Source organism: Struthio camelus, chromosome 24, assembly GCF_040807025.1.
Source record: "Struthio camelus isolate bStrCam1 chromosome 24, bStrCam1.hap1, whole genome shotgun sequence".
In the NCBI taxonomy this organism is placed as follows: Eukaryota; Metazoa; Chordata; class Aves; order Struthioniformes; family Struthionidae; genus Struthio; species Struthio camelus.
In genome coordinates, this window is record NC_090965.1 from 3,510,684 (window position 1) to 3,524,675 (window position 13,992).

The window sequence follows — 13,992 nt, forward strand, 5'->3', positions numbered from 1 at the left end:
TAAGAGAAACACACTGAAGACATCTTAGGACTCACAGTTTAGTGAGTCATTGAAAACAAAGCTCATGACACAAAACAGTCAAGACAATTAAAGTGTGCACAACCCGAGTTGTGCAATACTTTGCTGAAGATTAGCTGACAACTGGTCTGAGGGAACTGAAGCAGGACTTTAAGTAGAAGTTAATAGCATTCAAAACAATGAACACAGACTTAAAAGAGGGCAAAGCTTGATGTTAACTGGGCTTGTAGTAGAGTGGAAGCGTATAAAAGTGGCAAACTGACAAATAGTTGTTGGCTGAGGTCCAAACTAAGGAAAGAGGCCACTTCTGATGAATGAGAATTTCTCTGTGCCACTATGAAACAAGTGGCAAGTTGTAAGTGGTTTGTCAAAGGATGATGGAGAAGACATGTGAATGTCTATTCTATTATTATTAATATGTCTATTATTTGCACAAGATATTTTAAAGCAAAGACAGATGGTAGGAGAGATGAAAGGCTAGGAAGGGGAACACACAGTCAAAAACTCTACGTTCATTTGGCCAGGAATGAACATATCATATGGCAAGAGTTGACAGTCTTTTGCATTGAGATATAAGAAGAGTGGATAACTATCCGGGCAGAACTATTACCATCAAAAATCAAACCAGGTCAAAGAGAAATACTGTGTAAAACATTTTGGGACTGCTCAGTTGTTGCTGTTCATGGAGTATATGTGAGTAGACCAGAGGAAGCATTTATAAAAATATATATGTGCTTCAGCATAGCACTGTCTTTGCCGTTTGAGGTGGATGCTCCAATGGAAAGACGAACAAATCTGAACATTAAAATTATAAGCATAATCCCAATTACCTGTGATGCATTAGGATCTCATGATGGGATTATATCAGCTGTACTTGAATCTCACATCTGACCTTCACGATAAGGACTATGGCAAGCTATGGATGAGAAACCCAGGTGCCAAAGCATCAAGTTGCATACCTGACATCCCCTGTACTGACAGCTGGCATTTTTAACAGGGTTTAAGATGTTGGTCTCTCAGTTCCTTTTAGAATTTCTTTAAATTCAAGCAGCAGATTTCCTGAGGATCCTTTACAAATCCCACCCTAGATGGTTCATGTCTGTTATCAAGTAATCAGTGCTGAGGATTTGTGTCTACTAACAGGCTAGAAATTTTTCAGTACTCTCAATTACAAGGACAGGGAAAGAAGAATACTTTAGTCAGTCCCTACAGATCTGAATTGGTGCTCTGGAGGCTCTGGGATGAATCTGGTTTTGCACAGAGTGCACAGGCTCAAAAATGTCTGCACGTTCTGTCTGTATGCCTTCCACTCCAAACTCACCCATTTCGGCACAGGCTTACTACATTATTTAGCATGTTGCTTGTCAAGTAAGACTTCCCCAGGTGTGGGTTGGACAAGATGAGGTTCCTCAGAGTGTAACAGGCTGATGTCATGATCTCTCCGAAGCTGTTGGTATTTCCAGACTGGAATGACAGGAGACGTGATACATCTGGAAGCACCTGGTGAGCTAAAGAGGTGGAATGTTCCAATCAACATTTAAATAAAACCCAACACAAATGAACGATACTACATGAGTAAGCACAATTCAGTGCAAGAATGCAACATTATCCCCTGAAGAAGACACTACTAATGTTGGACAGTAATAGCACAACGGCCATTACTTGGTTTTTGCAGCCAAGGTTAGGGCTGTAAGCCTCTGGAAAGGCAATGGTATGAGTCAGGAGTAAAGTCCAACTCAGTCCCTAAAACACTGACATCCAGGCAGCAGCCCAGTGACCCTGCAGATTTTTCATTATCTATAAAGCATACCACATCTTTATGTAGACTTTGCAATAGCATGCATTTTGCTAAGAAAACATATCACCTGTAATGGTCCAGCTGGCCAGAACAAAAAACATGCCTTTGTCCCATTTGGGTGTTTGGCTGAATCCTGTCTTGGGGTTTACAAAATGAAGTGCAGTGCAGATATTAGAAGGGTAGAAACTAGACATTGTTTTGGAATACTCTGTGGTGGAGATTACTTACCCATGGTTTTGTGGAGAATAGGATGTCGGGACATGTTGCTCAGCAAAGAAGCGCCAGATCGGACAACTTCAGAGCTGTTGGACTGAAGGAGCCGTGCTATGCGAGGCAAACCTTTTTCTTTCAAACCGATCAATTGGCTCATTGCATTGGACATCTAGGAGACAGAACAGAGATATCTGATGACTTCTAATGCTGGAGGGACACAATTGGAACAATGTACAGAGCCAAATATGGCTACAGTATAAAATATCCATATATTATCCATATAATACCTTCTTCTGCTATCATAATCCCATCTACTTTATCATTTATCCCTCTTCTCCATAAGCACTTTGCAAAGTCAGCCTCTCCTCCTCTGTGAGGGTAACTGGGACTTCTATCTTCTTTCTGGAGGTCTGAAGGGAGGACAGTTGCTCACCCAACTTACATTCCTATTAGTTGGAGAAGTTTCACCTTCATGCCCACATTGCCCTTGCTCAGCTCCCTGCCATGCCATAAGGAATAAGCTGCTTCAGAGTAGGAACAGCTAACAACACATTTAAGAAAAAAGTTGAAGGTCAACGATGCACGTCTTGGATCACAATTTCATGTTTGCTCATGTAAATCTAGAGGATCTTTGGGTTGAGCCAATGCAGCCAAGTGCTCATGAACTTTGAAGCATAGACCACTAAGTTGCCCGCTTGTTGGTAGAGTTTAAAGTGAACTTCTCAGCTATTGCACCACCAGACAGGCTACTGGAGATCATCACACCACCAGAGAGTGACATACATCCACCGACAGTAACAAGCAAACAGAAGGAATGAGCTGGGAGGCAACCCTCTTCCACAGGGCTGAGATCCAGTTTCCCTCCCACACTCCAGGAGGCACATGTGCTGTGTTAGGGATTCATACCAGCAGGTTGAGATGTGTGAAGCTGAGACTGAGAAGAGATTCAGACTCCTCCTCTATAAGCTACAGGGCTAATGGCATCACTTTGCAAGCTTCTCACCAGTCTCCCTTTTCCTTAAGTGATAACAAACCTAGAAACCCATTCCAATTCCAGCTCTGAGCTGGAATAAGGCCTTTGAAAGAAAAAGCCATTTCTGCACACTCTGGTAAATTCCAACTATTCCCTTTCAGAAGGCTGAAATTAGTTGTTTCAACTCAGTCAAAGCTTTGTTTATTTGTTTGCTTTCTCCCCCCCCTAAAAAGACATTTTTATATAATAATCTCTGAAAGGCTTTTCATTTCTATGGAGTACCTAGCTTCAGCCCCATTTCTCCAGTCACCTCTATCCCACACAGTGGCAGGCTCCCTCCCTCTTATTGTTAGTGGCACCATTTACTTAAGCTGAAAAAAAAAAATCACAAAGGATTTTCACATTGAAAGACTTGTAATAAAAGCTTCCAGGAGAAGGTTGGCACTGGCAGGTTAATGTCCTCCTAGCAGTGAAGGCTCCTTCAGTGAGTCACTCCGTGTTTCTGGGTGGAACACTTCACACACGTGACACACCTCTCCTATGTACGAAATAATTATCTGTTTATCTACCTAGCCATCTTATTTAAATTAGAATTGATGAAGTTTGACACAAACAGACAAGTTGAGGTTTGTCCACATGAACACAGCCTGTGAGGACATGCCATAGCGATATTGGGCACTGCACATAGAGCTGCTGTTGTGATGTGGGGCACTTGCCATGCACTAGCCCCTGCAATACCCATGGCGTTATACAGCCCGTGTCACCTCCATGCTGCCATACTCAAGAGGACTAGGAGTACCTGTGATGCTTATTTTATAAGTAGCATGTTCTACAATCCACAGCACAACCCACCCTGTTATTAGAACCACCTCCCACTATAAAAACATGCACAGGTGGCTGCACATGTATGTCCTTTCTCTCTAATGGACAATTTAATGACGGCTGTCCACATGTGCACATCTATGCACACCCACACTGGTGTCCTGGGGCGCGGGGGCCAATACCAGCAGATGCTAGTGTTGTGACTGGCAGACCAGAAAATCTGGAGGTGCCCCTGGAAAGCTGTATATAGATGTACGCAGATTTGGGACAGACCCCTTAGGTCACTGATTCTAGCTCCCCTTGAAATGCTATCTTTAGAGTTTATAAGTATCTAAGCTGGAGCACCTGATGTGGAAAGAACTGTGATAGTGCCCTAAGGTTTAAAAAAATGCATTTTCCCTTCTGACTACTGTAAGGCAATGATATGTTTGGCCACACGTGCACGGAGGAGAGAGAGGGAGACCTTACCAGCCCTCGGCTTGCAGTGAGGTTCTGCAGGGCCCCAGCACAAGCTTCCAAAGTGGCGTCCTTCTTGCTGTGCTCCATCAGGGACAGATAAGTGCGGATGGCATCAGAGTGATAGAGCCAGCTGGGTCCTTTAGGTTTATAATCCTCCTCAGGAAGGGGTACACCATACTCATCATTCTACGAAGAGATGAGAGTCTGCAAGTTCAGACCCTGCTAATTGCTTGCAGCCCATGTCTGGGGCTGAATATCACATTTCCAAGCCCTCTGCAGTGTATCTTACCTCCATTTTGCCACTCCTGCTGTTGAAGCAGCCTGTGAGAGTTTTGTCCATATAAACACTCCGGGCCATGTGGTTGAGCTGGGTGTATCTGTTGGGAACTTCAGCATCCAGGCGGTAGGAGAGATTGTGCAGGATGCAGATGCAATTCTCCACAGACTGAAATCACCCCCAGAATAAAGATGCAAACATTACATTAGGCAGAACCATGGAGCATTATCTGCTACAGCTACAGAGAGGACATAGACCATGACATAGTTATCTTTTTCTGGTGTTCTATTTTATAAGATCTTGACCCTGCTTAATGGAGCAATGGATGGGAGACAAACAGGAGAAAAGAGGTAGAGTAGTCATGAACTAAGGCCGCAAAGCCTTGTGGCTGAAAAATTAGCAAATGCGATACTGTGGATCTCAATGAGTTGACTGACCGAATAGGCCTTATTAGGTTCCACTGTCACTGCTGAATTGATGAAGAGGAAGAGAAAGAGAATGAGTGCAGAAGATAGGTTTATCAAGCTGCCTGGCAAGAAATTTAATACACCAAATCTTGAGAGTCTTCCTCATTCCATATTCAACTTCCAATGACTTTATCCAAGTAATGGCTACAGACTGGGACGTTTTTACAAGAGCAAGCTTTTAAATCTGCTTTACCTGGATGTGGTAAGGGAGAATTTTTGCTAGATACCTGTAGCCAACAACAAAACATGCAGACATGCAGCTACATTTCCAAAGAGCTATGTTCATTGTGTGCTGCTGGAATTCGTCTATTGGTAAAAGCTATGCCCAAAAGAGCATTTGCTCAATCCTGAGCTCATTTGAAATAATTTTCATACCTTGCTGGGAACTGAGGACTTAGGGAATTTTGGCTAGTATTGCAGGTGTTGGACTCCCGAAAGTGTGGCCATAAACACTGTTCTGCTCAAGATAAGTGCTATTTACACACAGTGACGAGAGTCACAGTTTGGGGAGTGGCAGAATGATGCCAGCTCCTGGCTCCCTACTGACTGTGATGACAAACTGGGGTTTATAAACTTCAGCCCTGCTGGAGAAATGGATGTGTGATAGGGCAACCTAGAGATTTAGGTCAAGACCGCCAGAAGGATCCTGGAGTGGGAGGGTGAGGTAGGGAAGCATACTGGGGGCACAGGAGCCAGCATATTTTTCTGTGGCTCTGAGCTGGTAAAGGGAAATTGTAAAACTCACATCTACTTCAGGCCAACAGCACGGAGGCTTTGCAATACTACAATAGGTCACACTGGGATTTGATGGCACAAGAGGAGCCACAGAGCCCCATCATCTCTTGTATTTGAATCTGAAAGGGATTTTGAGATATTCCCAAGGTTGCAATTATTAACTGTGGGTCTGCTAGGACTGAACTCCAGCAGACAGCCTAGGAGGAGTATCTGGTACCTTATCATCAGGTCGGTTAGAAGCCACGCAGTTCTGAGCGTAAGTCATGACTGAATCAATCAGGCCAGGGTAATTCCTCATGGTCTGGCGCCCCATGTCTGCAGAACTCAAGTTTCTGATGAAGGACATTGCAGAACGTGTCAGGAGAGAAGGAGGAGAGAGGACGAGTTGAGTATACTCACTAGTCTTTATCAGTCCTTTTCTGTCTATGCCTCTGGTTGAATTTAAGGGTTTTTTTTTTTTTTTTGAGGATTCAGCAAGGTGGTGTACTGCTTTCATTTTACAGGCCTTCTGTGGGACTGCATAGCTCTCATGTTGCTTTTTTATATGGATTTCTCTGGGAAAATGTCCTCTTAAAGAACTCTATATAGAAGATCTCCTATCAAGAATAACTAACAGCGCTATTTTGCCTTAGAGGCTATGCACATGATGTTACACAGACTGACTGCCTCTTTGGAGGTGTTTCCAAAGATCATACCGAATAAAGACCATCTTTAATTATTGTGAAAAATCAGGAATGTGTAAATGTTTGTGACTACGGAGCTACATAGGGTTGACAGCAATTTGCATGGGAAATGAGGGCAGGCATGATAAACTGCAGTAACAGCTCTGACCAGAGAGATTGACCAAATTGTACTGTATTCCTGAGCACTCCAGTAGGCTGATGCCAGGACAGAGAATTTTTTCCAGTAACAGAAAATGCTTTTTTTTTTTCCCCTTCTTTCTTTCCTGTTTTAATGCCTTGTAGCTTGCAAATGAAAAAGAGAGGTTGGCAATTGTTGTGAGATATTCACTCCAGGCATCCCAGAACCGGATATGATGTTCACTGTGATTTGCAGCCTCCTCATTAACATGAATCCATCTGCAATCCAGAAATGCTTGAGCAGCAGTGGCTCGACCCCCAGGGCAAACCCAAGGCTGTTCTCATCTCTGTGTTATGATGTTGCAGTGCAGTGAGTCATAGCTCTCCTGGCTCATCCCTCGGAGCAGGGGCTCCGAACCCAATTCCCATGCTTTGCTTCCTCTGGATGCTCCTGAGTCCTGCTTCTCCAAGCTTTTGGAGCTTCCTGACTGACTTGTAGTCTGATAGTGGTAGTGTCATGTATTACTGCCACAGATTGCAATAAACAAGTCTTAGGAGATAGAGCCTGCCTTGAGCTAAATTCTCTGGAAAGCCCTTTTTACAGGCTCTAATATCATACTCCTTTCCTTATTTTAATGGACTATCTTGTGGCATCGGTGGGTTTAGACGATCTTATAAGTCGAGTGACTCATATGTGACATATACCACTCACCCTGACATGCAATTGCATGAGAAAAGTTGCTTTCCAAGACAAGGGAAAGGAGCTGCACTCACTTTCTTTCAGACACATTTCCCAGCCTCAGAAGACGATAGTATCAAGTCTCAAAAGGCCCCTACCATATTCACCCATTTTGTTTCGTAAGCAGATACAGCTCCTACTAGCTGCATGTCTGGTAAGGGTGTGGTCAGCTGTGCACTCCCTCAGGGAGAGCTTCAGTTGATGAAAGTACCTAATTATACTGTTTTTTTTGTTGTTTTTTTTTTCCCTACTTGTTCCCAGTGAGACAAGAAGCTTGCATCCAAGTGGAGGAGGGTGGTAGGAGAAACAGCAAGTCAGGACGAAGATCCCCTACAAAAGGGCTCTGGCTTTTCTGTGAAGAGATAACCTACTCTGGGCTTGAGCTGCACCTCCCATTTTATAGCTGACCCATCTGTCGAAACAAGCTGATAGACAGTAAATTGCGTAGGTCAGGCAGCATCAGTAGAGGTCCAGGGCAATGAGATATTCTGTAGTTAAACAGTTATTAAAATCAATGGGAAAACGCTTGTTTCCCACACATAGAGAATTATTTCTTTTATCATCTAAAACTCAAACCATTTTTTTTTCTAGCAACCAAAATTGTCTTTTGAAGCCTCAAATTCTAGGGGCAAAAAGTGCCAAGTTTCCTGATCTAAGTCAAATGCTGTCATGCTTCAGTATTGCAGCTCTCCAATGACAGAGCAACTTGTATTTTTTTGAGGAGAGACTTTGCAAAAACAAACTTATTTTGAAAAAAAAGAAGATGCTATCCTGCTAAAAATGTTTTACATGGGAGTTTTTCTCCTCCCTCTAGTCAGGAAAACCTTCTCAAGGAGAATATGTAAAAATATACTCACTGTAAAGATATTAATGAAGGGGGAGTTAGACATCTTCAGCTTATATCAACAAATGGGCAAACTACAGTAAGTCCCTGCTTGATGACTCACCTCAAACACCCTGTAGCATTGAAGAATACTTCTGGGTCAATAATTTCTCTTGTCCTATTGCAGCTGCCATCAGACCAGCCGGAGAAAGGGATGATAACACAGTCTGTCAAGACAGGGAGGGCCTCCTGTATCAACTCTTCTTTTAATTCATCAGTGGAAGAGAGGTTCCAGAGCAGTCCTAGAAAGGAAATGGGAGACCAGCTCTAGCAGAAGGTCACAATGCAGTAGAAACTTTCTTTAGACCAGTGTGAATTCCAGCAACAAAACCCTTGTTCACTCCATCCCTCTTTGAACTGACTAGGGGCAGAGACTGCCCTAAACCCTAGTCTCTGTCCATCCAAGTAGCAGAAAGGCAGAATGGGCAACTCGGCCTCTTATCTTGTGCAGATGGGCATCTGTGCATCCTCCCGCCTCCCCAAATTGGCATTTATTGCCATTCATGCAGCAAGGGGAAGGCATCTCTCCAGGGATCTCGTGAAAGTTTGAACACAGAATCTCAGGCACAGCTGAGGGTGACCTGTGCCAACAAATCTGTGTCAATCCTTCAAGAAAAGCTGTGACACCAACCAGACAACCTGCTCAACCTTCTGGGGGCCACCAGTGCCTTGGGCCTTCCCTGGGAACAGCATGGGGGCCAAGGGTGCAGAAAGGCATGAGAAAGTCTGGGTGACCACAGCTGTGGAGGGAAACCTGGGGCAGATGTAGCATGTAGCCCTTTTGGGCACTTGCGGCATGGGGAGTCCCTGCAGGATATCCAAAGGCCAGGACCTCCTCTGCCTTGTGCTTTGAGTTGCCATTTCATGCATCAGGGGCATAAAACTTCCTCTTTGTCATATGGCAGCACCGTGGTTACTGAGCCTCTAAGTGCTGAACAACACAGACCACAGACAGGGAGGACCATGGTCCTTGTTGACAGGTGAGCCTCTAGGATGCTCAAGACTGGTGTAATCAGTATCTGGAATGACACCAGCTGAGGGGCTCTTGGCAATCTGCTGTGTACCTGTCAGTTGTTTCTGAATTTCAGTGTTCCCTGTTCTCCGTAGAAGGCTCACACACTCCCTTATCCCATTCTGCCGTCGGGTTTCTATCTTGTTGGTTGGATTCCTGAAGACCAAATTTCGGAGGGCTCCAGCTGCTGCTCGCTGAACGTTCTGGTTTGTGCTGCGGAGCAGTTCAACAAGCTTGGCGATTCCCCCCAGCCGATAGACCTGTGCCATGAAAAGCATACCACCATCAGTGCAGTGTGCAAAGCATTACTCAGAGAGGGATAACTGTAACAGTTCTGGAATTGCAAGAAGTCAACATGGCACATACTCACAGGAATGTGAAAAATAGACCTGGCAGTAAAGAACAGCTAGAGTGTGCAAATGATATATCTGTTCAGGCCATAGGTAGTAGGCACCCTGGTGCAATCCTTGAGATTGAAGCTCAGTTTTTAATAAAGGATGCATGTGAGTAATGGGCCAGATCCTTCGTTGATATAAAACTGCTTACTCCCACAAATTCTCACTTACCTCTATCAGTTTATGTTAGCTGAAAATGAGGCCCTGCAAATACGTAGAGGACATCTACAGCAATATTATAATAAAACATGGTAATTTATTTGCATCCTGAAATCACAGGCTGAACTAGAGGGAAGGTAGTGGTACAGTGTAAATGCCCTAGAGGTCAACTAGAAGCAATAGGCCATATTCTAGTACTGAAAAGGGGAGGGTACATCAGGCCACATTGGAAAGGGGTGTGAATCCAGACATAAAAGACATAGCATGCATGCTGAGGAGGTTTGAAAGCCACGTGAATTCCACCAGCTGAGGTTTTCTGAAAATTATAATTAAGTCTTCTGCCATAGGATTTCCTATGCTGAAGACATAGGAAACTGAAGACATAAGTCTCACTGGAGGCCCTACTCGCACAAACAAACCTATTGGCTGAAGATTTGCTGACAACAGAAGATGAATGAGTGCTTTTTAAAAAGGAAAGAAAACAAGCATGTATTCAGATGACTCATTTTATACTTGCTCTAACACATCTTTCTGGGAAGTGATGGGACAGGCCGGCGCTCGGTGCGTTCTCAACGGTAACGCAGGGAGTGGTCACACCACAATTAGTGACTATAACATAGGCAGAGGTCCCTGCGCTCAGTTCAGCTGCACCGAGGACACAAAGGTATGTTCACGCACTATGCCAGCCTATCTGACACCACCATTATGCCAGAAAACAGAAAGTCACCTTTATACAGATGCCATCTTGAGAAATCCACATTTTCATGACTGCAGACAAAGCAGGATGGGGATAAACTTTTGTGAAAGAATGTTGCTACAGCAGATCCATCCTTTAAGCTATGTGTTGCCATAAACATTGTAATTAGAGAGTAAGAACACAAGAAAAATAAGCTGTGCTATGAGGACCGCTTCTGTTTGATTAAATATCGTTATACATGATCACTGACCAACCCATTGGATTAGGTGAATGGCTGAAATGTCATTGAGCAATGCACAATAAAGAAATTGCAGCAGGATTTAGGGCAATTTTGTGCAACTTACTTGGACACTGCAGCTCTGAGATAGCAGGAGATTCATGTGGAAACAGGTGCAGTTGCATGCAGGAGAGGAGACTGCATTTGGTTGGCTTCTTCTGTCACCAAAACCCACCCATCCGTGTCACAGAATGTTATGGTGATAACGTGGCCACAGTCTCCTGCCTGGTAACTATTCCCCTTAATAGCAGATCCCACTGCTATTAAGAGAAAGTGGCCACTATTAGTTGAAAAATCCACTTAATTAATTCCCATGTGGGACTAACGAAGCTTGAGAGTCCATAATCAAAATTAAGAGAAGCTATGGATGCTAGGCACTGAGAGGAACCAGTTTCATCCAACTAGTGTGCCCTCACATCCAACGCATTTGCAGAGCTGTGAAGAAATTAGCTCACCTCTTGCTTGGCAGATTCATCCTGGAAGCAGGTGTGCTGGAGGTAGTAAGCACCCATAGCCTGGTATTTGTCATCGGAGGAGCACAGAAGTTGAATGGCTTTCTGGATGGTCATTGCACCACCGTCTATTTCATCTCCACATATTCTATGTTAAAGAGAAATACAGCATTGATTCGGTGCTCAGTCACAGGCAAGGGAGCTACTTCAGCACTAGGAATTATTAGGAAAGAATCAAACACAAAATGCAAAACATGATCACATCACCATCATATGGTGATTGCATTGTGCATGCAATCATATGGTGCACCCCTAGTGCCTTTCTCTGTCTCAAAAAGGAGATGATAAAAGAATCCAGAGGAAGGTTATGAATAGCTCTGGCTTGGAGCAGGAATGAAATGCTTGGGAAAAATATAGACCTTTAAACATTTGTCCCCTAGTTTAGAAAGATCAAGCTCCAGCTGTCTTTAGCAGTACTGATATTGAGCTACATAAAATTAAAAAAAAAATGTACAAACTTGCAGACTGATGAAGGGGCTCTGAACCACAAAGCTTGTCTCTTTTTCCAATTACATCAGTTAACCTAAAAAAAGCTATTATTTCTTCTTGCATCCTTGCCTCTTAGGCCTGCAGCTGGCTTTACAGGGGTCTCAGCTCATGGCAGCAGAACCTACATTAATTCACACAAAGTAAATAACAGCACAAAGTTCAGGACTGAGAAGACTCAGAAACCTAAGTCCCATTTGATTACTACTATTTAAGCAGCGATGAAAAAGAAATGGGAAACACTTTGTTAATAGTAGATGAAATCAAAAACTTGCTAGGACAATTACCTAATAGTTCTGCTGCCTGACTGATCTCATTTCTTGTTCAGGATCCAGCTCAGACTGATGGGGAATTTTACCTGGAGATTGGGGCGATCAGTTCCTGTTTGAGCCACATCAATTTGTATACTAGCTCTTGCTTCATGTCAGCCTAGTTAGTTAGTGACTGGGTAGGGGGGCTGACTGCCATGAGACAATCCAATAGACTCTAACAAAATAGAATTTTTAAAATAATATCTTTAAATTTACCTATTACATTTGAAGTATTAAATATTTCTAGGAGGGATTGACTAGCTTATCATGCACAGGATATACAGATTCATTTTGATTGTGCCAAAGAACTGTAAAAATAAAGGTCTAGAAAGGACCAGCAGCTTACTAAAAGAAAAATATTTTATCTTTAAGTATCCAAAGACTCTCACCTCCACACAGCACAGGCCAATGAATAATCCCTACCATTCTATAACAAATGTCATACAAAATATCAAAAGTCAATAATTATGGCATGACACTGGAAGACAGCAGCAGAGACTGTTATTAGACACGATTCACCTCCCCTGCTCTTACTGGTGAAGTTGCACCCAGTTTAACTTACTCATCTAAGCACCTGTGTAGTGAAAGGAGAGAAATAGGTGCTTACAAAAAACAATTTGCCTGTGTGTCTTAAACATTTATCTTAAGACAAGAGGACCTGCCCTCTGGAGATACCTGTGCCTCTGCTGATATACAGGAATCTTAGATGATGATCTTGGACAGGACATTAAGCTTTCAGTGACTAAGGTTAGATGAACGTCATTCCACTTCCATTTCTATTGTAAGAATAAAATCATATCGCTTCATCATAAAATTCTTCTTCATCATTTGAACCATTATCAAAACTTGACTCCAAGAAGCTTGCATTAAGCTTGAAATAAGGAAATGCAAAATTGGAAAGAAAAAGTTTAAACTGGAGACTTTGGAACCTCAAAAAGCTTGGGGTTGGATTTAGTCATTGTAAGGTTCAGGATGCTCTGATTTTCTCTTAGTCTTTTTGGTGTCTCTGAGACACACAATAGAGCTGAGACACCAACAGGTCCAGCATGAGTGACACCAGAGGGCTTTCTCCTTTGCCTGGGCTAGAAGGATAGGGAGGTAGGGAGGGGAGCATATCTAATCATGGTGATGATTTTTTTTTAGTATATTGCCCAAGTTAAGAAAAACCAAGAGCACGTTTTATGAGAAAGATGTCCATCTAGGGCAGCTACTCAAGGAGGGCAATTTCCTACACATCCATTCCACAAGAGGGGCAAATCCTCCTTCAGCAATGAAAAACTCAGCAACCAGGTCCAGTTCTGCATGGGAAAAGATGGCCAAGCAGAAATTATTTCCTCTGCTGGATCCCCGACAGGAGAAGTTCACAGAGGATGAGCAGTCAACTTTAGTCATACTACCTAGGAAGTCAAAAACAGTGATTTCTCCTAGCTGAGACTATAACTTCCCTGGCAAGGCCTGTGCTAATGGGGAGATTGTTTGTCAGCCACTCAGAGATAGTCGTAACCAGATTAACAGTGTGTGAACAACCCGATCCAAGAGAAATTCTTGGATTGTGGCCATCTCCAACCTGGGCCAATGTGCCTGGTAGGAAGAACTCCAAAGGTTGTTCTTCTTCCACGATAAAGAAGCAATCAGAATAGGGAGAGACCTCAATTAGAAATGATTCAACAAGAGACAAATTAGATGATCAGATTCAGGTCTGGAAGGGAAACAAATACTTAATAGGATCAGGATCACAGAAAGGCACATTCTCTTATTTGATACTAATGCCTTTGGCTCACTTTGTATTAGCAAGTTGCTTTGTGCTAATCTGATCTAAGTCTCCATCTTGTCTGAGGAAGACAGGAATCTTCTTCTGAGGAAGACAGAAATTTCTAAGAAATTGCATTGTTCATTAACAAATAGAGATTGAAGACACTCAAAGCTATGACAGCACCTCTCTAGGGCATCCAAGCTTTC

At 43.2% G+C, this 13,992-nt stretch overlaps 1 protein-coding gene across 2 annotated transcripts in view; it reads right to left on the reverse strand.

Moving 5' to 3' along the window:
- Positions 1-13,992, reverse strand: part of PKP1 (plakophilin 1) — a 52,564-nt gene that overhangs the window by 9,555 nt on the left and 29,017 nt on the right. For both annotated transcript variants that reach the window (XM_068918211.1, XM_009667321.2), the window contains 8 exons: positions 11,180-11,324; positions 9,249-9,456; positions 8,249-8,426; positions 5,980-6,094; positions 4,573-4,728; positions 4,293-4,469; positions 2,045-2,198; positions 1,340-1,526 (listed from right to left, as the gene is read on the reverse strand). In XM_068918211.1, coding sequence (XP_068774312.1) covers positions 1,340-1,526; positions 2,045-2,198; positions 4,293-4,469; positions 4,573-4,728; positions 5,980-6,094; positions 8,249-8,426; positions 9,249-9,456; positions 11,180-11,324 — 1,320 coding nt within the window. The remainder of the gene's footprint in view (positions 1-1,339; positions 1,527-2,044; positions 2,199-4,292; positions 4,470-4,572; positions 4,729-5,979; positions 6,095-8,248; positions 8,427-9,248; positions 9,457-11,179; positions 11,325-13,992) is intronic.